The 25,182-nt window shown below is 44.0% G+C and overlaps 1 protein-coding gene across 5 annotated transcripts in view; it reads left to right on the forward strand.

Moving 5' to 3' along the window:
* Positions 1 to 25,182, forward strand: part of EXOC6B (exocyst complex component 6B) — a 1,013,473-nt gene that overhangs the window by 448,637 nt on the left and 539,654 nt on the right. For all 5 annotated transcript variants that reach the window (XM_030190960.1, XM_030190961.1, XM_030190962.1 and 2 more), the window contains exon 9: positions 21,867 to 21,950. In XM_030190960.1, the coding sequence (XP_030046820.1) occupies positions 21,867 to 21,950 (84 nt within the window). The remainder of the gene's footprint in view (positions 1 to 21,866; positions 21,951 to 25,182) is intronic.

A 25,182-nucleotide genomic window follows, 5' to 3' on the forward strand; every position in this document is an offset into this window, starting at 1 on the left:
CTGGGACAAGGCATGAAGGAATTGCCAAGACTAACATGGGTTACAAGGGCCATCACACTGTTAAACGGAGCGTTCCTTAGTGAAAGGGTCATGCAGTCAGTTACTTGGAAGAGGGACAGCGGTTTTGCACTGGGTTTGGATTGCAGGGGAACTGAGCCGAGGTTAGAGTATGGGATTCTGTGAACTTAGCGTGTACTCATTCTACAGCAGCTTTTGTACATTTAGACTGTTTACAATCTTGATCGTATGTGTAAGGACTATCTTAACATCCGCGGGGGAGTTTGTTTCAAGGTTAATGTTGTGTTTCCTGTATTTGTCTTGATTTACATATACATTATACAAATTTTGCTAGAGCCAGGAACCATATTCTTCCTAGAAATATGTTTAATATCTAAGTTTAGATTTAAAGGAGAGCTGGCATCTATTTTTTCTCTAGATACCACCTTGTCTAATTACATCCTTATAGTTTTAAAAACCATATTTTAATTTTAAAATTATAGTGAAAACTCTTCTACTAAACTCAGTTCACCATAATAAAAGCAAACAGTTGTTTTTTGACCTCATTGTTTATTCAAATGGATGAAACCAGGCAGAATAACAAGTTACAGTACCGGACAGCTGTTGCAGGGAGTTGGAATCATTATATAGCTTCTTTTTTATTGATGACAAATGAGAATAAGCTAATCAACAATAAATGAATAAATAATATGTAAGAAACATACAGAAGACCAGGAACATAATAAATAGTCATCAAAACTGCATTTTACTTTTTACTCCCTCCCCCATTCAGCTTATGAAACTCACACATATCACCATCCCCTAAACATCCATGCTCCCCCATTTTCTTTTTTTTAGTAAGAAACTAAACTTCCTGTCGTTGAAGGAATTCTGACATTTATTATTTCCAACAAATAGCACTATCAAAACCAGCAATCTGCAAATAATAATCCCATACTCCCTCCTCCCAGTATGTCCCTCCTCCCCGTCCCCAATCCCTGCACACAAAAAGGGAATGTCTAACAGTCTAAGTAAAGTTGCAGTCTATTGAGGATCATAGAGCGTACCCATGAAGGAAGACATATATTTCCCAAATCATTCAAAACCATTTTTATGTTCCATTGTATTTTTTTTTTGTTACATTTGTACCCCGCGCTTTCCCACTCATGGCAGGCTCAATGCGGCTTACATGAGGCAATGGAGGGTTAAGTGACTTGCCCAGAATCACAAGGAGCTGCCTGTGCCTGAAGTGGGAATCGAACTCAGTTCCTCAGGACCAAAGTCCACCACCCTAACCCCTAGGCCACTCCTCCACAGTTTCCCACTACATTAGAGCATGTAAGGCTTTGCCATTGCCAGAATGTAGGAATATAAGCCAAGCACCTATTCTGTACAATGTGTTTCGTTCCCACTATACCAGCTTTGTATAAAAATAAATGTTTTCCTTTAGATAGGGGGCCAAAATGTTCCAATTGCCCTAAAAGCGGGCCTAATGGGGAAGGTGGTAGCCTTTTGTGCAGTAAATACCCAATAAAAGTCAGAACCTGTCACCAAAAGGCTTGTAAATATTTACACACCCAAAACCTTGTGGTTCTACGCAGATAACAGAACCAAGAAACTGGACAATCATCAGGAAGTACAATAAGTAAATAACAGCAAAACATAAAACATAAGACATTGAGTCTGCAAATAGGTGGGAAAATGTGGAATAAAAATGCAACAAATAGATTCAATTTTGTATAGATAGAATACATAAGTCAGCCAAATCTTGTTAAACTGTTATCCTCTAGGATTTAGCACATTTCCTAAAAAATAATGTTTTATGTTGTTTTTTTGAATGACATATAATTGGTAATAGACAATAATAAGGGAATTACTTCTTTATCTAACCTTGCAGCATGAAATGACAAAACCTCCTGTTGCCTATGGTCCACATAAGAATTCTAATATAATTTTAGATTTTCTCCCCTGCCATGTAAATGTTGTAATTTCCCTATTTAAAACTGTTACATTTTTTTATTATGCAGATTGGAAGTTGCTGGAGGATATAGAGCCAGCGTAGGAATAACATCATATGATACAGGTTGATCCTGACATGTAGTGAAAGGGGAAGAGAATTCCATATGGCCAATTGTTGTTTAGTATGTTTAAGCAGGGAGTCCACATTAAAAGCTTCCTGGGATTATCCGGAAGTTGTACGCCAAGGTACTTAAACCTGTCTGTCACTCAGAGGAATGAGACATCTCCTTCCATTTGGCGTCCGAGATCTGCTCTTATCGGCAAAGCCTCCGATTTACCCATATTTAATCAAAATCCCAATAATTCTCCTTATTCTCGTACAGCTGCTTTTATTCAAATGATCAGTAGTAGTGCTGTACCATGTGACTAAACTGGCATAGGTGAGTGTGGCAGTTGAATTTTGTTTTTTAAATATAGACAAAAGCTTAGGATTTCTTTTCCTGACTTAACTACTTATCTTTTCCTGACTTAACTACTTAACTTTCTACGTTTTGTTTTGTTTTATCCAACAACTGAGCAAACTTCCCTTTCTAAATAGTATGGGCCCTGTTTACTAAGGTACAGTAGCGTTTTTAGCACATGCACAAAATTAGCGCGCACTAACAGTGTAGGTGCCCATAGGAATATTGTGGGTACCTACACAGCACATGCTAAGAACGCTAACACGCCTCTAGCATGGCTTAATAAACAGGGCCCTATGTTTTAAACCCGACTTGTTCTATAGCTGAGATATATTAATTCCCCAATGAACCACTGCTTCACTAAAGAATAATTAAATAAGAAAACCATGTAAATTGACTTTATTATGTGACATCCACTTGAGATTCAGTGTGTTGCACCACAACTACCTGTGCTGGGAAAGTATACCCTGAGTTGGTGTTCAGGAGTATTCTTCTGACATTTTATTTATTTGAAATTTGGTATACTGGCATTTGAATAAGAGGTATGTCAGAATAGTTTACAAAGACCTCACTGTGCTGAACAAACCACAAAAACATATCAGCCACAAAAATATATCGATAAACAAAAAGGAATGTGCACAAAGAAGAGACCCATAGGGAGAGAATGACCAATGAAAGGAGAAAAAGCAGAAATATATCGAGCAGGAGCGCTTTCTTAGCCGCCGCAGCACACTGAGCAAAGAATTCATTCAGTTTCTGTGCTATGGCCTTATCCTCCCTGAGTGCTCCTTTTGCTCCCTGATGATCTAAAGGTCTCACGGATTTCTTCAAAGGCTTTCTGCTTCTGATGTACCAGAAAAAGTTGTTATGAGTTTTTGTCTGTGCGCAAATATCTCTTCATATTCTTTTAGCCTTCTTTATCAGTGCTTTGCATCTAATTTGCCAGTGCTGATTTTGCTTCTTATTTTCTTCTTATTTTATTCAGATCCTTTTCCCATTCTCTGAAGGATGTTCTTTTGGCTCTAATAGCCTCTTTCAGTTCATCTTTTTAACATGCTGGCTTCATTTTTCTCTTCTTTCCACCTAAATATTATAGGAAATGACATTCTGATCTTATCACATCTGATGCTTAATTGACCCTTTATTGGCAAGTTTATTAGAGGCAAAAGATTGAATATACACTAAAATGAGAGAATTTTTAATTACGGAAGTTCTGCACCCTATAGAGCAGAGAGAAGTCAATATATACTGCCACTGTGTTTTATCTTTTACTGACATTAAACGAGATTCAAATTTTCACGTTAAAAAAAAGCTCCTGAAGAGTAGCTGTAGTTAGTCTGATGTCCCAAAGGCAACACTTCATGGAAACTAGATTAGGTTCGCAGACCTAGCTCCAGGATGGACAGAATCTCAGTAATTTTTATTTATTTATCAGGATTTATTTACCTTCGTTTTAATTCCCCTAAGGCATGTACAGCAAGAATAAACTGGATATAGGCAATAGACAAAACAGTGTAAAAAAAACAACTCTCAAATATCAGTACGCATTATGGCATATTATGCTATTTACAATGTCAACACAATATAAATGAAAATATCTTAATAGCATAGGATTTAAGCAGAGGTGGAACATATGAACAGAGATGATGAGTAACAGGAGTTAGATAGAAAATAAGGGTGACTAACTTAAGGAAACCTTGTATTTGGACTCAGAAAAAGTGAATGCTGATAATCTTAGCTAGAGTAGGAGTGGATAAGCAAGTCCTACTACAGTAAAGCTGGTGTTCTTGAGTATATGATTAAATAGTTACTAGTTCCATTAAAGGCTTTGGTGAAGAGCCAAGCTTTTGTATATTTCCTGAACTAGATTCTTAACGTTAAGCAAAGCTTTTCTGGAAGTGCACTCCAGAGTGGGGACTACTCCAAAGAAGGCTCATTGGCAGTTGCCATATTGAGTGATTTCCTTTGGAGAGGGTATGGTTAAGGATTTTTTCTTGAGAGGACATAAGAACATAAGCATTACCATACTGGGACAAACTGAAGGTCCATCAAGCTCAGTATCCTGTTTCCAACAGTGGCCAATCCAGGTCCAAGTACCTGGCAAGATCCCAAGTGAATAAAACAGATTTTATGCTACTTATCCTAGAAATAAGCAGTGGATTTTCCCAAGTCCATCTTCATAATGACTTATGGATCTTTTAGGAAATGATCCAAACTGCTTTTCCCACATTCTCTGGCAACAAATTCCAGAGTTTAATTACACATTGCATGAAGACATATTTTCTCCAATCTGTTTTGAATTTACTACTTAGTAGCTTCATTGTGTACCCTTGAGTTCTTGTATTTTTGGAAAGAGTAAACAAGTGATTCACGTCTACCAGTTCACTCAGTATTTTATAGACATCTATCATATCTCCCCTCAGCCGTCTCTTCTCCAAGCTGAAGAGCCCCCAGCCTGTTTAGTCTTTCCTAATAGAGAAGTCATTCCATCCCCTTTATCATTTTTGTTGCCCTTCTCTGTACCTTTTCTAATTCTTCTGTATATTTTTTGAGATGTGGTTACCAGAATTGAACACAATATTCGAGGTGTGGTCGTACCATGGAGAGATACAAAGGCATTATAATAATCTCAGTTTTGTTCTCCTTGCCTTTCTTAATAATTCCTAACATTCTATTTGCTTTCTTAGCCACTGCTGTAGTGAGCAGAGGGTTTCAATGTGCCATCAACAGTAACACCTAGTTGCTTTTCCCATGCGGTGACTCATAACAGGAACCTTGCATCAGTAGTTTGGCTTCTTCTTTCCTGCCAGTGGCGTAGCTATGAGGGGCCATGGGGGCCTGGCCCCCCAAATTGGCTTTGGTGCCCCAAGTTTGGCTGGCGAGGGCCCCTAACACCAAACCCTGCCAGCTGAAGCGTTTATCTGTCCCACGCTGGTCTTGTTTCCAGTCGCGCTGTCCATGCTCTCATTTTAATGAAACTGACCATGCTCACTCAAGCTCAGTTTCATTAAAAAAGCGTGCAGTGCACGGTGAGCTGAAAACAGGAGAGGAGGCTAGTGCAAGACCAGCGTGGGACAGATAAACGCTTCAGCAGGTGAGGGTTGAGGACCCCCATCAGCAAAGGTACCTTGCAGCAGGGGGAGGTCAGAAGATGTGGGGGAGGCGGGCTAAAATGTGCCCCCCCCCCCCCCACTTTGGGCTGTGGACCCCCCCCCCTCCCGCCGAGGTCTGGCTGGCTATGCCCCTGTTTCCTACATGCATGACTTTGCACTTGCTCAAAATGTCATCTGCCATTTGTATGCCCAGTCTCATAGGATCCTCATGAAATTTTTCATAATCCTCTTGTGATTTAACAACTTTGAATAACTTTGTGTCATCAGCAAATTTAATTACCTCAGTAGTTATTCTCATCTCTAGATCGTTTATAAATATGTTAAAAAGCACAGCACATACCCCTGGGGAACCCAAATATCTACCTTCCTCTATTGAGAATATTGACCATTTAACCTTACTTTATGTTTTCTATTTTTTAACCAGATCTTAATCCAGAATAGGACTGCCTTTGACTTGCCATTCCTTCTGCTCTTTCCTATTATCTTCAACCTGACCTCGGAGATATATAGAGGGAGATCCTGTTCTTCTAGTACTCTGTTCTATAAACTTTAAGGGTCTTGATGATCAAATATTATTTTAAATTTAGCTCTGTATTGTACTGGTAGCCAGTGAAGTTTTGCAGAAATGGTATGATGTGATTATATCGCTTTCAACCTTCTTATCAGTCATGCTAAAGCATTCTGAATCAATTGGAGCTTATACAAATCCTTTGTAGACAGACTAATATAGAGTGCATTACAGTAATCTGACCTTGATGTTGTTATCATGGCATGAACCACTGAAAAGACTTGCCTTCTTGATCTTTGGAGAGAGCATTGTTGTCACAGATGATACAGTAAGCTCCCCAAGGTTGCTTGGATTTGAGGGATCAGTGTAAGTATAGAGTCTAGCTGTATCCCAAGCTTCCTGACCTCTGATTCAGGGGAAGTTTGTATCTCCTAACAGGTATTTGGATCTAATTTGGTTCTTGTATACTGCTAAGTTCCCCAACAAACTAAGGGGCCCTTTTATTAAGCTGTGCTAAAAAATATCCTGTGCTGTTTTTAGCATGTGGGTCTTATTTTTTCCCCATTAATGACCAAGCGCTAATTTCCCAATTAGCGCATAGTCATTACCACAACCTATTTTGTAGGCGGTAAGGGTTTATGCACTAACCCTGTGCTAAGTGGCAACACAGAACAATTTTCCTGCACTACCGATTAGTACAGGGTATGCTTACTCTCTGCCGATCCCAGAACTACCATGGACTGTCTGAGCACATTCCTTGGTAGTGCCTTTTAGCATGCAGTAAGCACGCATTAGTGCTTACCATCGCTTAGTAAAAGGGCCTCTAAATAAGCCAGCAATTCTGGAAAAATAATAATAATTTTAAGTCCAGTAGATGCTATACTATATTACCAAAGAATAATATAAATAAATAATTTGTTGCTCCTAAAATATATACTAAATAAGAGTTGTCAATTCTTCATGAAAATTAAAATATTTAGACTGCCTTTTTAAGGACAAGGGAAGATTATTACTAATATTGTTTGGGAATTAAGATTCTTCGCCTCAAAACTTTTTGCAACTTGCTACAGGCAAAACTTTACCAATTATAAATAAGTCTAAGGTCCTGGGCATTATTCTAGATTCAAGATTGTCCTTTGATGAACAAATTACAGCTCTCGTGAAAAAAATTTAATTTTCGCTTGTGTCAGCTTAAAGTGATTCAATCCAGTCTGTGTTGAAAGCTTCAGAAGTATAGCCCAGGCTGTTCTTCTGCCGTATCTCGACTATTGTAATTCTTTATATGGGGGACTTACCGTGATGCTATTATGAAGATTGCAACTTCTTCAAAGCACAGTTGCTAGATTGATTTTTAGAATTAATAAATTTGAGAGAGTATCTCCTCTCTTTAAAATTTTTCATTGGCTTAGTTTCCTCATTTGTAAAGTTTAAAATAGCCTGTATGATTTTTAAATCTGTAGTGGGACAAAATTCAGTTTGTCTATCTAAGTATCTGATTCTCCTGTCTACTGGTAGGGCTGTTTGATCTGCTCATTTAAATACTTTGGTGCTTCCAAATCCCTGAGGTGTCAAATTTAAGAGCTGTAAAAATCTGAAATTGTATCCCTCATCAGATTAGATCCATTCAATCTTATTATTTTTAGAAAACACCTGAAGGCTTTATTTTATTAAAATATTCTGATATTGATTCAGTTTAATTTTTAGATTGTATTATTTTTCAGAATGTTGTTTGTATTTCCATCTGATTGAGATGCTTCTTTTCTTGTAATCCGCAATGAATCCTATAGAGATGTAGCGGAATATAAATTGTGAATGGAATTATTCCACTGAAGGGTTGCTATAAAAACAAAATACTTAGGGCCCAATTTACTAAGCTGCGCTGTAGGCACGCTAGTGTTTTTAGTGTGTACTAACACTAGAGACACCCAGATATTCCTGTGGGTGTCTCTAGCATTAGCGCATGTGCTAAAAACACTAGCACACTTTAGTAAACGGGACCCCTACTCAAAATAAATTTAAAACATACACCTTTAACTTCTGGAAAATAGAAAGCCAGTCTTTTAGTAGAATGCTAAGAAATAGGCTTAGTGCGTTCCTACGTGGGTCTTCTCACACGCTAAGCCCATTTCTATTATATCATTTTCTTGCCATGTTCTAATGTTAGCATTAGCATGTGGCCATTTAAAAAAATTACTGCAGGAGCACTTACCACCTCCTATTTAGGGTGGTGCTAAGAGCTCCTGTGTTATGGACACTCTAACTAGTTAGCTTATTGGTAATGTCAAGGAGCTAACTGATTAGTGCATTTATACCCATTCTTCACCTCTGACATGCCCCCTCCCAAAAAAAAAAAAAAATTAAATACCATTTGCTTAGTGGGTGAGTGAGGAAGTAAGGTTTATTAGGGTAGGTGGGAGGCTAAGTGACAGTGTTGAGTGTGATTAAAGTTGGGTTTTGGGAATCTTAAGTGGGAAAAGAGAAAAGAATTTTTAAAGGCTGTATGTGTGCAAGGAGAGAAAGGAGTGGAAGGTTGGGGAGTAAGCCTGTCAGTGGAATGTGGAGAACTGTGCTGCACTGCTGAAAGAGATCAAACACTCTGATTGAGTTTAGTGAATAAAAATACATAGCTCAGGTTTGGAAAAGAAAGGGTATTTAAATTAATTTTATTTTACTTAAGATAGCAGCCCCCAGTTATTCGTTAAAGTCACTAATTAATAGAAATTCCTTAAGAAGAAAAGTAGGAAGACAGGGTTTTGCTTCCGCTTATTTTGTTAAGTGTGAGGTGTAGCCAGAAGACTGCACGGAGAAAAGAGCAACCATTCCACCGCAAGAAAGACTCCATGGACAATTGCTGCACTACAGCTAAGTACTATTGTGGAAACAAGAGTAGTAAAGGAATACAATAAACATAAACAGTCAGTGAACACACTTACTTTGTCTCCCGGGAATGAAGATCCTAGAGATACCTGGAAAAGAAAGGAGTAACAAAGAATCAAATTCTTAATAGGAATATATACAGGTTGCAGTTGCAAAGGGTTTATTTAAAGACTTTACATTTACACTCTCAAAGGGGGGGTATTGAGAAACAATGCTTATCTCATTGTTTCTGGACTGTGACGGTAATGGTGAAGAATCTGAAAGAGAGAAAAATACAGGTTAAAGGGTTACTCTTTTTGTTAAGGTGTCTGTACAGTAAAGGAAACTGGTAAAAGAGTCAAAAGTCTGGGTTTTAACGTTGACAAATGCTATTTTAATTTCACTTTCGTATTTGTTATATACAATAAATACAAAATTACTTAATTGTACTAGTAGGTCTGGTTTTTCCCAAAGTCAGGATTAATCTAATTTTTAGATTATTTTCCCCCTTCACTTCACGGGAGTGAAGGGCGAGGTTAGTGACCTGTACAGCTTCTGACGCTCGGTGGTGCGGAAACTGGGAGTTGGCCACGACTATTTCCATCAAAGTCCCAGTGACGCACTGATAACTGAGCGTGAGCAAAGCTGATTACAGTAACGACGTGTAAACTTCAGAGGGAGGGGGAGTGGAACTCGACGGGTCTTCGGGGCGGAGTCACCCCGCCTCTAGACTGTTGCTCTTTCAACGTTCGGACTCTACTGCGCATTTGCAGGTGAGTTGGTCACGTCTCATTTATATGTTTGATGAGCATTAGCAGTTAATGCAGCTTAGTAAAAGGGCCCTATAGTGAGATGCTAGTCTATTTAAAATATTGAACACAAAACAAAGAATTGTAAAGTTTCTCCGAGGACAAGCAGGCTGCTTGTTCTCACTGATGGGGTGACGTCCACGGCAGCCCCTCCAATCGGAAACTTCTCTAGCAAAGTCCTTTGCTAGTCCTCGCGCGCCCGCGCATGCGCGGCCGTCTTCCCGCCCGAAACCGGCTCGAGCCGGCCAGTCTTCTTTCGTCCGCACTCGGTACGGCTGTGTTTTTGTCGTGTCGAGCCCCGGAGAGTCGACCTCGCGCGTCCGTTTTAAAATAGACGTGTTTTTTTTTTTTTTCTTCGGAAAAGTTCTAAATTGTTCGGGAAGTGCTCCGGAAACCCCCTTGGGTTTCGTTTGCCCCTTCCGTGTTTCCAGTTTTTGCCCCGGTAAGTTTTCTTTCGTCGTCGGGGTAGGCCTCTTTTCGGCCTCGGTCGAGATTTTTCTCCCTTAAAGTTTTGGTGCTCCAAATTCGTCATTTCGGATTTTGATTTCGCTGGCGTGATTTTTCCGCCCATGACATCGAAGCCTTCCAGCGGCTTCAAGAAGTGCACCCAGTGCGCCCGGGTAATCTCGCTCACTGATAGGCACTCTTCGTGTCTTCAGTGTCTGGGGGCCGAGCACCGTCCTCAGAACTGTAGTCTGTGTTCCCTGTTACAAAGGCGGACTCAGGTAGCGAGATTGGCCCAGTGGAACGTTTTGTTCTCGGGCTCTTCGTTGGCATCGGCACCGGGGTCATCGTGTGCATCGACGTCATCAGCGTCCAGACCTTAATCCTTGGCCGCCAGTGCATCGAGGCATCGGCCCTCTGCATCGGCGCCGAGACATCGGATAGCTGCATCGACGTCGGTGGTACCGGGACCTCGTCTCCTGATGTCGTCGGACGGTGGTGCATCGGGTGGAGTGCAGGTGAGGGCTGTCCATTCCCCTGCTGGTGGCGGTGAGCCTTCGGGTGGGTCTCCCCCTACCCTGAGGGCTCCTGCGGTACAGCCCCCCCGGGATCGACCTGCTTCGACCTCGGCCCTGAGGAAGCGACGGATGGATTCTACGTCCTCCTCGTCGGTGCCGGGGAGCTCCGGTGACATGCTTCGGAAGAAGTCGAAGAAGCATCGACACCGGTCTCCTCCCCGCGTCGGCACCGAGAGCTCTGGGTCGCCGAGGGAGTCGGCACCCAGCAGGCATCGGCACCGAGAGGACCGCTCACCCTCTGTTCAGGAGGTGTCGATGCGCTCCACTCTGGACAGCCCGGACCAGCCTCCACGCCCGGAACAGGTTCTGACGTCGACGCCTGCATCGACCTCCCTGCCTTTCTCTGCAGCCGCTCTGAACGAGAGCCTCCGGGCCGTTCTCCCAGAGATTCTGGGAGAGCTGTTGCGCCCTACCCCTTCGGTACCGGCGGTGCTTGCGCCTCCGGTACCGTCGAGCGTAGCGCCGGCTGGCCCATCGCCCGGGGTGAGGTCCCCGACGTCGGTACCGCGTGCGGTGATGACTGCGGCCACCTCTCAGGAGGGCTCCCCGACTACGTCGGCGGAGGGAGCTTCGCCGATGCGGGCAAGGGAGTCTACCTCTCGACGCCCCCATCGTGGACGTGGCTCCACGGAGTCGAGCCGGGCGAGGTTGCAGACACAGGTCCGTGAACTTGTGTCTGACACCGAGGGTGAGGCCTCGTGGGAAGAAGAAGAAGACCCCAGATATTTCTCTGACGAGGAGTCTGAGGGTCTTCCTTCCGATCCCACTCCCTCTCCTGAAAGACAGCTTTCTCCTCCCGAGAGTCTGTCTTTTGCTTCCTTTGTCTGGGAGATGTCTACGGCCATCCCCTTCCCGGTGGTTGTGGAGGACGAGCCCAGGGCTGAAATGTTTGAGCTCCTGGACTATCCTTCTCCACCTAAGGAAGCGTCCACTGTTCCCTTGCACCATGTCCTGAAAAAGACATTGCTTGCGAACTGGACCAAGCCACTAAGTAATCCCCACATCCCCAAGAAGATCGAGTCCCATTACCGGATCCATGGGGACCCAGAGCTGATGCGCACTCAGTTGCCTCACGACTCTGGAGTTGTGGATCTGGCCCTAAAGAAGGCTAAGAGTTCTAGGGAGCATGCTTCGGCGCCCCCGGGCAAAGACTCTAGAACCTTAGACTCCTTTGGGAGGAAGGCCTACCATTCCTCTATGCTCGTGGCCAAAATCCAGTCTTACCAGCTCTACACGAGCATACACATGCGGAACAATGTGCGGCAGTTGGCGGGCTTGGTTGATGCTCTCCCCCCTGAGCAAGCCAAGCCTTTTCAGGAGGTGGTCAGGCAGCTGAAGGCGTGCAGAAAATTCCTGGCCAGAGGGGTGTATGACACCTTTGATGTTGCGTCCAGGGCCGCTGCTCAAGGTGTGGTGATGCGCAGGCTCTCATGGCTGCGTGCCTCCGACCTGGAAAATAGACTCCAGCAGCAGATTGCGGACTCGCCTTGCCGTGCGGACAATATTTTTGGAGAGAAAGTCGAGCAGGTGGTAGAGCATTTCCACCAGCGGGATACCGCATTCGACAAGTTCTCCCGCCGGCAGCCTTCAGCATCTACCTCTACAGGTAGAAGATTTTTTGGGGGAAGGAGGACTGTTCCCTACTCTTCTGGCAAGCGTAGGTACAACCCTCCTTCTCGACAGCCTGCGGCCCAGGCTAAGCCCCAGCGCGCTCGCTCTCATCAGCAGCGTGCGCCTCAGCAAGGCCCCGCGGCTCCCCAGCAAAAGCAAGGGGCGAGCTTTTGACTGGCTCCAGCAGAGCATAGCCGACATCCAAGTGTCAGTGCCGGGCGACCTGCCGGTCGGGGGGAGGTTGAAAGCTTTTCACCAAAGGTGGCCTCTCATAACCTCCGATCAGTGGGTTCTGCAAATAGTCCGGCAAGGATACACCCTCAATTTGGCCTCAAAACCTCCAAATTGTCCACCGGGAGCTCAATCCTACAGCTTCCAGCACAAGCAGGTACTTGCAGAGGAACTCTCCGCCCTTCTCAGCGCCAATGCGGTCGAGCCCGTGCCATCCGGGCAAGAAGGGCTAGGATTCTATTCCAGGTACTTCCTTGTGGAAAAGAAAACAGGGGGGATGCGTCCCATCCTAGACCTAAGGGCCCTGAACAAATATCTCGTAAAAGAAAAGTTCAGGATGCTTTCCCTGGGCACCCTTCTCCCCATGATTCAGCAAAACGATTGGGTATGCTCTCTGGACTTGAAGGATGCCTACACACACATCCCGATACTGCCAGCTCACAGACAGTATCTGCGATTTCAGTTGGGCACACGCCACTTCCAGTACTGTGTGCTACCCTTTGGGCTCGCCTCTGCGCCCAGGGTGTTCACAAAGTGCCTAGCTGTAGTAGCAGCGGCACTTCGCAGGCTGGGGGTGCACGTGTTCCCATATCTCGACGATTGGCTGGTGAAGAACACATCCGAGGCAGGAGCCCTGCGGTCCATGCAGATGACTATTCGCCTCCTGGAGCTACTGGGGTTTGTGATAAATTATCCAAAGTCCCATCTTCTCCCAGTACAGAAACTCGAATTCATAGGAGCCCTGCTGGATTCTCGGACGGCTCGCGCCTATCTCCCAGAGGCGAGGGCCAACAACTTGTTGTCCCTCGTCTCGCGGGTGCGAGCGTCCCAGCAGATCACAGCTCGGCAGATGTTGAGATTGCTGGGCCACATGGCCTCCACAGTTCATGTGACTCCCATGGCCCGTCTTCACATGAGATCTGCTCAATGGACCCTAGCCTCTCAGTAGTATCAGGCTGCTGGGGGTCTAGAAGACGTGATCCACCTGTCCACGAGTTTTCTCGAATCCCTGTATTGGTGGACAATCTGGTCCAATTTGACTCTGGGACGTCCTTTCCAAATTCCTCAGCCACAAAAAGTGCTGACAACGGATGCGTCTCTCCTGGGATGGGGAGCTCATGTCGATGGGCTTCACACCCAAGGAAGCTGGTCCCTCCAGGAACGCGGTCTACAGATCAATCTCCTGGAGTTGCGAGCGATCTGGAACGCTCTGAAGGCTTTCAGAGATCGGCTGTCCCATCAAATTATCCAAATTCAGACAGACAACCAGGTTGCCATGTACTATGTCAACAAGCAGGGGGGCACCGGATCTCGCCCCCTGTGTCAGGAAGCCGTCAGCATGTGGCTCTGGGCTCGCCGTCTCGGCATGGTGCTCCAAGCCACATATCTGGCAGGCGTAAACAACAGTCTGGCCGACAGACTGAGCAGGATTATGCAACCTCACGAGTGGTCGCTCAACTCCAGAGTGGTGCGCCAGATCTTCCAAGCGTGGGGCACCCCCTTGGTGGATCTCTTCGCATCTCGAGTGAACCACAAAGTCCCTCAGTTCTGTTCCAGGCTTCAGGCCCCCGGCAGACTGGCATCGGATGCCTTCCTCCTGGATTGGGGGGAGGGCCTGCTGTATGCTTATCCTCCCATTCCTCTGGTGGGGAAGACTTTGTTGAAACTCAAACAAGACCGAGGCACCATGATTCTGATTGCTCCTTTTTGGCCGCGTCAGATCTGGTTCCCCCTTCTTCTGGAGTTATCCTCCGAAGAACCGTGGAGATTGGAGTGTTTTCCGACCCTCATCACGCAGGACGAAGGGGCTCTTCTGCATCCCAGCCTCCGGTCCCTGGCTCTCACGGCCTGGATGTTGAGAGCGTAGACTTTGCCTCTTTGGGTCTGTCAGAGGGTGTCTCCCGCGTCTTGCTTGCTTCCAGGAAAGATTCCACTAAGAGGAGTTACTTCTTTCTGTGGAGGAGGTTTGCCGTCTGGTGTGACAGCAAGGCCCTAGCTCCTCGCTCTTGTCCTACACAGACCCTGCTTGAATACCTTCTGCACTTGTCTGAGTCTGGTCTCAAGACCAACTCTGTAAGAGTTCACCTTAGCGCAATCAGTGCATACCATTACCATGTGGAAGGTAAGCCGATCTCAGGACAGCCTTTAGTTGTTCGCTTCATGAGAGGTTTGCTTTTGTCAAAGCCCCCTGTCAAGCCTCCTACAGTGTCATGGGATCTCAATGTCGTTCTCACCCAGCTGATGAAACCTCCTTTTGAGCCACTGAATTCCTGCCATCTGAAGTACTTGACCTGGAAGGTCATTTTCTTGGTGGCAGTTACTTCAGCTCGTAGAGTCAGTGAGCTTCAGGCCCTGGTAGCCCAGGCCCCTTACACCAAATTTCATCATAACAGAGTAGTCCTCCGCACTCACCCTAAGTTCCTGCCAAAGGTCGTGTCGGAGTTCCATCTGAACCAGTCAATTGTCTTGCCAACATTCTTTCCCCGTCCTCATTCCTGCCCTGCTGAACGTCAGCTGCACACATTGGACTGCAAGAGAGCATTGGCCTTCTACCTGGAGCGGACACAGCCCCACAGACAGTCCGCCCAATTGTTTGTTTCTTTTGATCCCAATAGGAGGGGAGTGGCTGTAGGGAAACGCACCATATCCAATTGGCTAGCAGATTGCATTTCCTTCACTTACGCCCAGGCGGGGCTGGCTCTTGAGGGTCATGTCACGGCTCATAATGTTAGAGCCATGGCTGCGTCGGTAGCCCACTTGAAGTCAGCCTCCATTGAAGAAATTTGCAAAGCTGCGACGTGGTCATCTGTCCACACATTCACATCTCATTACTGCCTGCAGCAGGATACCCGACGCGACAGTCGGTTCGGGCAGCCAGTTCTTCAGAACCTGTTTGGGCTTTAGGATCCAACTCCACCCCCCGAGGGCCCTGTTTGTTCTGTTCCAGGCTGCACTCTCAGTTAGTTGGTAAATTTTTTAGGTCAATCTCAGTTATGTCCTCGCCGTTGCGAGGCCCAATTGACCATGGTTGTTGTTTTGAGTGAGCCTGGGGGCTAGGGATACCCCATCAGTGAGAACAATCAGCCTGCTTGTCCTCGGAGAAAGCGAATGCTACATACCTGTAGAAGGTATTCTCCGAGGACAACAGGCTGATTGTTCTCACAAACCCGCCCGCCTCCCCTTTGGAGTTGTGTCTTCCCTTGAAGTATATTGTCTTGCTACATACTGGACTGGCCGGCTCGAGCCGGTTTCGGGCGGGAAGACGGCCGTGCATGCGCGGTGCGCGCGGGCGCGCGAGGACTAGCAAAGGACTTTGCTAGAGAAGTTTCCGATTGGAGGGGCTGCCGTGGACGTCACCCCATCAGTGAGAACAATCAGCCTGCTGTCCTCGGAGAATACCTTCTACAGGTATGTAGCATTCGCTTTATTGTAGCTTTTATTGGTAACCAATAAATAGAAACAAAACAAAAAAAAAGAAGATAAAATGGCTCTTTTTTATTGGACTAATTTCTTACCCAAAGAAAAAGATATTTGCTTTCAAAAACTAGTAAAAATTATATTAAGTTAATCTAATAAAATAGGAATCATTTTATCTTATTTTTTAAAAAATGTATTTCTATTTATTACCTTTAAAAGTGGAGTAACATGGCTACCACACCAAATTATCCAGAATGGAAGAGGTCTGTAACCAATGTAATCTGTAAAGAATAGAAGAATTGCCAAATATTTGGGCTCTGACTATTAATTCGGCTGCTGTATTTGCAAAATCTGTAACCTAGTTTCAAATACCAAGATAAAATGAATTGCAATAGTTTGTTAAAATAAGAAAAAGAGCTTTGGCTTGCATTCTTATCACTGGATCTTCATATATAGCTCTTTGTCCTTGTATGGGACACGCAAATACAGAAATAAAGTTGAAAATAATGAGTAAACTTGAAGAGCTAAACTTAACGTGCTTAAAAATCTATTCTTGCTGATCCTGTATCCTAGTTGTAGTCAGTAGAGGGCATAGCATACTCATGCTTTTTTTCAGTGATGCTGAATTTCTAGGCTTGGTTGAAAAAGAAGGCACAGTAGCAAATTTTCCTACTGCAGAACATTATCCATGTAACATGATTACATATAATGCAAAGGTATAGTGTCTTTTGCATGCCATTTTTGAATATTAAGAACCATCTTTATTTCAGAAGCAAGCCCAAAAAAGTGGTTTTCCCTCACGTTTCCAAGACCATATTTGCTTTGATTCCTGCCTGTTTAATTAAGATGATGATCATCTGTCTTTGGTATGGTACAAATGAAGGCTTTGAAAATTCTGGCCAAGATTCTATCAGGTCAACTATCTCAATGTCTTCCTCAGATAGCAAGAGGAGACCAAGCCAGTTTATACCAGGTAGGTAGGCAGGAGATAATGTAAATCGTTTAGGGAACTTGCTGTTGGTGGCAAGTAGTAGTTAGCCATCCTATGCTTTTGGCTATTGAGTCTGAAAAAGCATGTGATAGAGTTGATTGGAGCTTTATGAGAAAGGTGTTAGTAAAATGGGTATACATTAAAACTTCATGGGCTCTGTAGTCAATATATATGCAAAGGTGGAGAACTGTGTAAGAATAAATGACTCATATTCACAGGGTTTTTCTTGAGGAAGGGGTCTTGCCAGGTTTGTCCGTTGTCGCCATTGCAGAAACGGACAAACTCAGTTGTAAGAAGAATCATAGTTGGGAGGGACTCTCATTAAAAAATTCCTCTTGCAGATGACATAATGCTGTTTCTGCCTAACCCTCAGCTAACGTTACCAGTGGTACTGAAGGAATGTCAAGACTTTGAAAGGGTTGCAGGCTTTAAGATAAACATGGATAAAACTAAGGTCTGCATATTTAGTGGTAGTGTCCTAAGATAAACTTGTACTGGGGGGCTGTTGCAGAGATAATAGAGAAAATGTTGGGGAAAAAAAGTGAGATGGTTCACTAAGATCACCTTGCTGGTATTGCTCAAAGAGAGAGTGGGACATAAACATAAGAACATAAGAATAGCCATACTAAGTCAGGCCAGTGGTCCATCTAGTCCAGTATCCTGCTTCTAACAGTGGCCAATCCAGGTCACATGTACCTGGCAGAAACGCAATTAGTAGCAACATTCCATGCTACCAGTCCCAGGGCAAGCAGTGGCTTCCCCCATGCCCATCTCAATAACAGACTAAGGACTTTTCCTCCAGGAACTTGCCTAAACCTTTTTTAAGCCTAGGATACATTAACTGCTGTTACCACATCCTCCAGCTGTGAGTTCCAGAGCTTTAAATACTCTTTGAGTGAAAAAATATTTTCGCCTATTTGTTTTTAAAGTATTTCCTTATAATTTCATTGATTGTCCCCTGTTCTTTGTGCTTTTTGAAAGAGTTAAAAAAAATCCATTCACTTTTACCCATTCTACACCACTCAGAATTTTATAGACCTCAATCATACCTCCCCCCAAGCCGTCTCTTTTCCAGGCTGAAGAGCCTTAACCCATTAGTGCCCAATGTTCCCATATGTGGGAACAAATATGGGAACATTGGGAACTAATGGGTTAATCTCTTTATCCTTTCCTCATAAGGAAGGAGTCCCATCCCTTTTATCATTTTGGCTGCTCTTCTTTGAAACTTTTCTAATTCTGCTATATCTTTTTTGAGATACAGCGACCAGAACTGAATGCAATACTCAAGATTTAGATTATATTAGGATCTAATCATGTTCTAAATATATCTAAATTGTTCTAAAATACAGTCCATCATAGGAGATTCATAAACTTTCTCTTAACTATTGCATATGCAGCTCCACCAATACCCATACTTGACAATGAGTCTAACAAAATCACATGGACTATGGTGTTAAAGCTACAAGGGAACAAAAACTACATTGCCATCATCCTATTGCTGATGAAGATCATAAAATGCATAAGCATATCCTAATGTGCTTAACAGCAGCTAAATGTGAGCATCTCACTGGTGACCGGTAGATGGCCTCTCCCCCATTAGGTTTGTTGGATGGTTGACTTCCACAATTGATATTGCTGGAAAGACTCATGGATCAACTAGCATGAACATTAGGAGAAGTTTGAAGACATTTGGCAAACAGTACTGGACCATGTGGGATTATGTGAAATCTATGGATTAGGCTGCAGATGTATGCAAGACAAGATGAGATGTTATTTTAGGATGCCGTTTAAGGTAATGTATACTCAGGCTATGTAATGCTATAGAGTCAATTGAGAAGAAGGGGGGTAAAGGAAGTGGGAAATGTGAACCTTCAATTGCATTGTAACAAACGGAAATTAGCTTTGGATTTCTTAGAATCCCAGTTTATTACGGTTTGTTGTATGTTTACAAATCATTATGATATAGACTGGACTGGTGCAGTAGCATTTGGTCAAGTAGGCCTGACTCTGGGCTAGAGGAGTCCCCCAAGGATCAAGCCATAGTCCTCCCTTGTTAGAGACTAAAGGGGTCAGATCTCTTCCATAATTCTGAGCATCAGCTTATAGGCCTTTGTGCTGTTGGCTGGTTGGTATAGGTCTGCTGAGCTGCTGCAAACTGGGGTAAGTAAAGCTGGTTGGGCTCCTGAGGTTTGGTCTACAGGCTTTCCTTCAGTTGAGTGGGGGGGGGGGGGGGGGGGTGGGGGGGAGGAAGTTTGTGCTGGGCCATGGAAGAGGCTGAGTTCACAGGTTCAGACTTCAGGTGTCTAGGCAGGTAGAGGTCCCATGGGGCATCTGTCAGCAGGGTGCGGGTCTCCTTGATCTTTTACCCCCTCTGTGCCCCCTCTGGGAGCCTCTGCAGTTTGAGCATAATTACAAGTACATGAGGCAGCCTGCTCAATGGTTAGAGGAATCATTGGCTGGCAGCTTTTCAGCAGTACCCAGCAGATGGGAACTTCAACAAGAACCTTTGCGACTGGATATAGGGGCTGGGGCTGTTGCAGGGCTCATGCCCATGGGAGTCAGCAGTATTCACAGGCAACCTTTCGGTTTGGCTGCCGCAGCACGCTCTACTATATGCCATTTTAAGCTGCAGTAAGCACGCTTTAGTGCTTACCACAGCTTGATAAAAGGACTCCTAAGATTGTAAACCCTCTGGAGACAGAAAAAGTACCTACTGTATCTGAATGTAACTCTTATTGAGCTACTACTGAAAAAGGTGTAATCCAAAAAAGAAAAAAGGGCCTAATATTAAACAAAAAAAAAAAGAAACTTGAGTTCCAAGAAATCGACTCAGGTTGACATGAGACTGTTGGTTGACAGGTATCCTTATCCTAGGGGTAGGGGGGCAGGAGGGAGGGGGGTGTTGTGTTGGGTTTGTTTTAAAAAGTTAAGAGGAGTGTCTCATTGTATGGTGGTTCTATCTCAAACAAAAATATGGAAGAATGGACTTTTGCAATTCAGTTGGTTGGAGTGGTCAAACAGTAAGTTCTGCTGTGCTAACCATATGTTTGATGTTTTTGCTGAACAAAGATGTACTGACTTCTCAATAAACTTCTTCTACAAATTAAAAAATAAAAAGAAACTGAGCTCCTAATTTTGTGCCCTGATTTCAGCCAAACTTAAGAAACTATTTTCATCTGAAAATTCATCTTAATTTAAGAGCTTAAGTTATGATTATACTTTTAGGACTGTCATTCATTTACATAGATTTATGAGCCTAATTTATGATCCTAGTGCTGAAAGTAAGTGCTAAGCTAGTACCTGTTTTTTTGCTGCCCTAATTCTGGCCCTGTTACCACCCATTTTTTAAAATGCGCCTAAATGTAAACATTTAGTGAAACTAATTAAAAAAAATTAGGCATTCAGTCCTAGTAAAATGTTCAGAGTCCAATTTAGAAGCATAACTCTCAAAGTTAGGAACATAAATCCTTTGAATATCGGGCCCAAAGTAAACAAGGGTTTCCTTAATCCTTCAATTATTTATTTATTTGTTGCATTTGTATCCCACATTTTCCCACCTATTTGCGGGCTCAGTGTGGCTTACAATACATCGTAAATGATGGAAATACAATTTGTTGCAGTACGATTGTGGGTTACATTTTGAGGAGTTATGGGAAGACAAAGTCAAATATCATATGGGGAATAGAACAATGGAATGTAACAATAGGGAGTTGATAAGACGATAAAACAATAACAAGAGAACATTAGGGTGTAACAATTTTATCTGTGGGTGGAGTTTTAAGTGTGATGAAAATACGGGGGAAGAGAACTCAGAAGAAAGTGTATTGATGCGTTTCTATTGGTGTGTATGGACTTCATGTGTTTTGATCCTTGCCGTAGATTTTCTCAAAGAGATGAGTCTTCAATAGTTTGCGGAAGTCGGTTAGTTCGTTGATCGTTTTCAGGTTGCGTGGATGTGTATTCCAGAATTGCGTGCTCATATAAGAGAAGGTTGATGCGTGCAGTACTTTGTATTTTATGCCTTTGCATTTAGGGAAGTGGAGATTGAGGAAAGTTCGGGATGATCTTTTAGCGTTTCTGGGTGGTAGGTCTATTAAATCAGACATGTATGCAGGGGCTTCACCATGAATGATTTTGTGGACTAAGGTGCATACTTTAAAAGTGATGCGTTCCTTGAGTGGGAGCCAGTGTAGTTTTTCACGTAAGGGTTTTGCACTTTCGTATTTTGGTATTCTGAAGATGAGTCTGGCCGCTGTGTTTAAGACAGCATCTTATCAATCTTATATTTGGAATTAATATGCAGTATAGTTTGGTATTTACATAGATATTTGAGAAAAATAACATCTGGTTGGAATACTGCCCAGTGATTGTGTATCCACAGCTAATTCATGAAAGACCTTAAAGTGTTAGAAGGCAAATTAGATATGATGGTGGTATAATAGCCAGCTTCATATACTGTAGTTCTTTAGAAATTTTGTATGCTAAAATAGTTTTATTTTTATTATGAATAATGCTTTCATCTGAAGCACTTTACAGAATTATGCATTCCTTGTTATCGATTATAGGTGGACCTTCATTTATTTTCTTTGAAGCCATGAAAAACTGAATCAACCATGCTGAAATTCATATCTGTGAACCTCAGGTGTACGTACATGTTGCATACAGTGCTTCTGAATAGTTATTTTAACTGTGGCTTTCATCCAGGATTTGGAGAAATAGACATGCTGTAGACATGTTATACGCACTACAGAAGAGTTACATTTCTGTTGAATGTGAGATGAAGACAGTTCCGTTAAAATTAAACTTTAATTTGTAGTGATGACAGTAGATGTAAAGGTTACTAACAGTTATTTGAGGATCAGGATTAATTCATGAAATCTGTCCTTCACAGGGTGCTCGAGAAACCTTTGAGAACTACTACAGAAAACAACGAAGAAAGCAGGCCAGGCTTGTGCTTCAGCCACCCTCAAACATGGTATGGCACACCTTTCTTTGTTTCTGCCTGGTGCTGTGTAACTGAATCTGTTGTCAGTATGAGATTTCTGAATGTGAGTAGGGTTGAAAACTTCTTCCCAGAAAACTCAGGCACAATGACATACTTAGGACTGAATGGGCCCCTTATAACACCATCTCTCTCAACTTAGATGTGAGCCCTCTAGGAACAAAGAAAGTACCTACATATAATGTGTGCAGCACTGTGTACATCTAGTAGAGCTATAGAAATGATGATTATTATTATTAGTAGTAGTAGTAGTGGGGACCAGGGAAAAAAGGGGGTTGGGGAGAGAAGCCCTGCAAAAAGCAAACAAATTGCAGATCTGTAGAGAAAACCTGTCATAGTAATAGAAATAGAATAGACTAGTATTTAAAATAGTAATAGAAATAAACTGAAATGCAAGATGTCGAAGATTCACATTTCCCAAAGCTTACATTTTACAATTAATAAAGTGAGAAAAAACATATTTTTTCGTACCTTAGTTATATGAGCATTGCTTTAGTCCAAGTGTGTGTCTTCTGCTTTTCTCTGTTTTTTTTTTGTATTTCTTGTCCTAACATCTCCTGTCCTTTTGACATTTCTTCTTTCTGTTCACCATCCATCCGTCTTCTGTGTCCCTGTCCATTCTGTCCAGCGTCTCTGTAGCTATTCTCCTCCATATTCAGCATCCCTCTTTGTGTTCCTATCCTTCCTTTTTTTATCCAGCATCGCCCCTCTGTTAACCTTTCCTTATGTTTCCTCCATGCTCAGCATCTCTTCTCTGTGTGTCCCTGTCCCTCCCCATGTATATCTTCTCTCTTTCCTTATATCTGCCCCCCATGAACCCCCCCCCCTTCGCCCAGTATTCCAGCATTTCTCTCCCCCTCCATCCTTGGGTCTAGCATCACTCCTCCTCTTCCCCTGGTGTAGTCACTCTCTCTCTTTGTCCCTCCCTGGTCTAGCCTCTCTCTTCCCCCTCCCCTTTGCTCCCCACCCAAACACATTCAGTGCACAGGTCTAGCATCTCTGTGTGGTAGCCTCCCTCCTGGCCAGGGGTGTAGCCAGAGTTCGGCGGGAGGGGGGTCCAGAGCCTGAGGTGAGGGGGCACATTTTAGCCCCCCCCCCCCTCTCGCTGCAACTGCCGCCAACTTTGACGACCCCTGCCGACGACCCTCTCGACCCCCTCCCGCCGCCAACCTGCTGTCGCGTGGGCTACCTTTGCTAGCGGGGGATCCCAATCCCCACCAGCCGAGGTCCTCTTCATCCCACAAAGGCTTCATTCTGTTTCTGTGAGTCTGACGTCCTGCACGAACAACGTGCAGGACGTCAGAAACAGAAAGAAGCCTTCGCAGGAAAAAGAGGACCTTGGCTGGCGAGGATTGGGGTCCCCTGCCAGCAAAGGTAGTCCACAGCGGCAGCGGCGGGGTCGAGGGTCGTCGGCAGGGGGGTCCAAGGCCATATCTACGGGGGCCCAGGCCCCCGTGGCTCCACATAGCTACGCCACTGCTCCTGGCTGGTCCTCCCAATGCATGGCAGGTCACTGACAGAGACAATGAAGTTAAATCAGAGAGGTGGGACCACCGCACATGAAAGGCACTGGTGGGGCTGGCGACCCATCACATGTTGGGAGGACCAGCCGGGAAAGAAGGGAGCCTAGAGAGATGATGGACTGTGTGTGTGTGTGTGGGGGGGGGGGGGGGTGCTTGAGAGATGATGGACCTGTGGTGATGGTGGAGGGGCAGGGTGGAGGAAGGGAGGGATTCTAGAACTGCAGGAGGAAGATTTCAACTGCAGGCAGCCGCTACCATTGGGTGACCTTGTCGAGCTCTCTCAAAGGTAGCTACGCCACTACTCAGTATCGTATCTTTTCCCCCTCTTCTCTAGTGTCAAGACCTCATTCTCTTCCTTTCTAAAGTTAATCACCTCCTCTTTCCCATGGAACCTTGATTTGATCAACATGGGTCCCTGAGACCAGGCATTAACAACACCGGCAACATTCTTAAGAGACAATACTGGAAGCTGAACCAGTATACATTCTACACTCATATCCTGAATTCAGTATGTTTACCAAGAATGGTAGAGTCTTGGATCAAAGTACATATTGGCTTAGTCTCTTGTTCCTGTACCTTTGCAACAAGGTAGTGCTGCTGCTGCTGCTGCTGCTGCTACTATCATTGGTAATGGACCTCAGAGGCTTGCACTCTTAAAATGAGTGGCTTACAGGGCAGGAAAGAGGGAGAGAAAAAGTCTGCCAGTCTGGAGGTCAGTGGCTGGCAGAAAATGGGAACTTAAATTGGGAGGTTTGCTCATCTTACTGGCCTTTCCTGAAGTAAACCAGCCAGGCTGAACAAATACTGGCTTGTTAGCAATTCTAAGTGTGAATTAGTGGTGGTCTTTAAGCTGTTGGTGATAAACCACTTCTGTTGAGTTGGATGCAGCACTTTGCTGTAAGGTCTAAATAGATCACTGAGGTAACAATCACAAATGTGGTAGACGGCTACACCCCGCCTCTGTCTCTGGCCTTATTGATTAGGAAACTACTCACTTGTAAGGGACAAGAAGACATGACCTAGTTGTATTTGGAAGATTTGCTAAAAACAATTTAAAAAAATAAATGGGTCAGACTTGAGAAGTATATTTAAACAAATCTTTGTTCCTCTAATTTAAAATAGTTGCTAAGTTATAATGTTAACATTTAACAATAATAATAATTTAACATTTTAACTTTTTGTCCTCATCTAGAAAAGATCATTTCTGAATGAATTTTGTCTCTTGATTGTTAAAGCATGCAATTACTTAAAAAATGTAGGGGCCTTTTTACTAAACTGTGTTAAGAAATGCTTGCATTAGCATCCAGGGGCGTAGCCAGATGGTCAATTTTGGGTGGGCCTGAGCCAAAGGTGGGTGGGCATGGAATTCCCCCTCCCCCCCCCACAGTCCTCTTCTGGTTTGCTCCTCTCTCCACCCCTCCCTGCCCACAAACCCCAAATATTAAATCCTTGAGCTGACAGAGATCAACCAAACCCTGCCAGCTGAAGATTTCCTCATCCTCCTTGAGCAGCCAGCACTCTTCCAAATGGCAGCAGGCAGCACTTGCCTCAAACTAATGCTGCTGCCGGCAGACCGTGCATGCTCAGTGCTTTTGCATGTGCAGAAGGGCTGGTCTCAGTGTCAGCTCAAGGCAAGCGCTACTGGCTGACATTTGGAAGAGCTCTGGCTGCCCAAAGAGAGA

The sequence above is a fragment of the Microcaecilia unicolor genome, chromosome 2 (assembly GCF_901765095.1).
Source record: "Microcaecilia unicolor chromosome 2, aMicUni1.1, whole genome shotgun sequence".
Taxonomy (NCBI): Eukaryota; Metazoa; Chordata; class Amphibia; order Gymnophiona; family Siphonopidae; genus Microcaecilia; species Microcaecilia unicolor.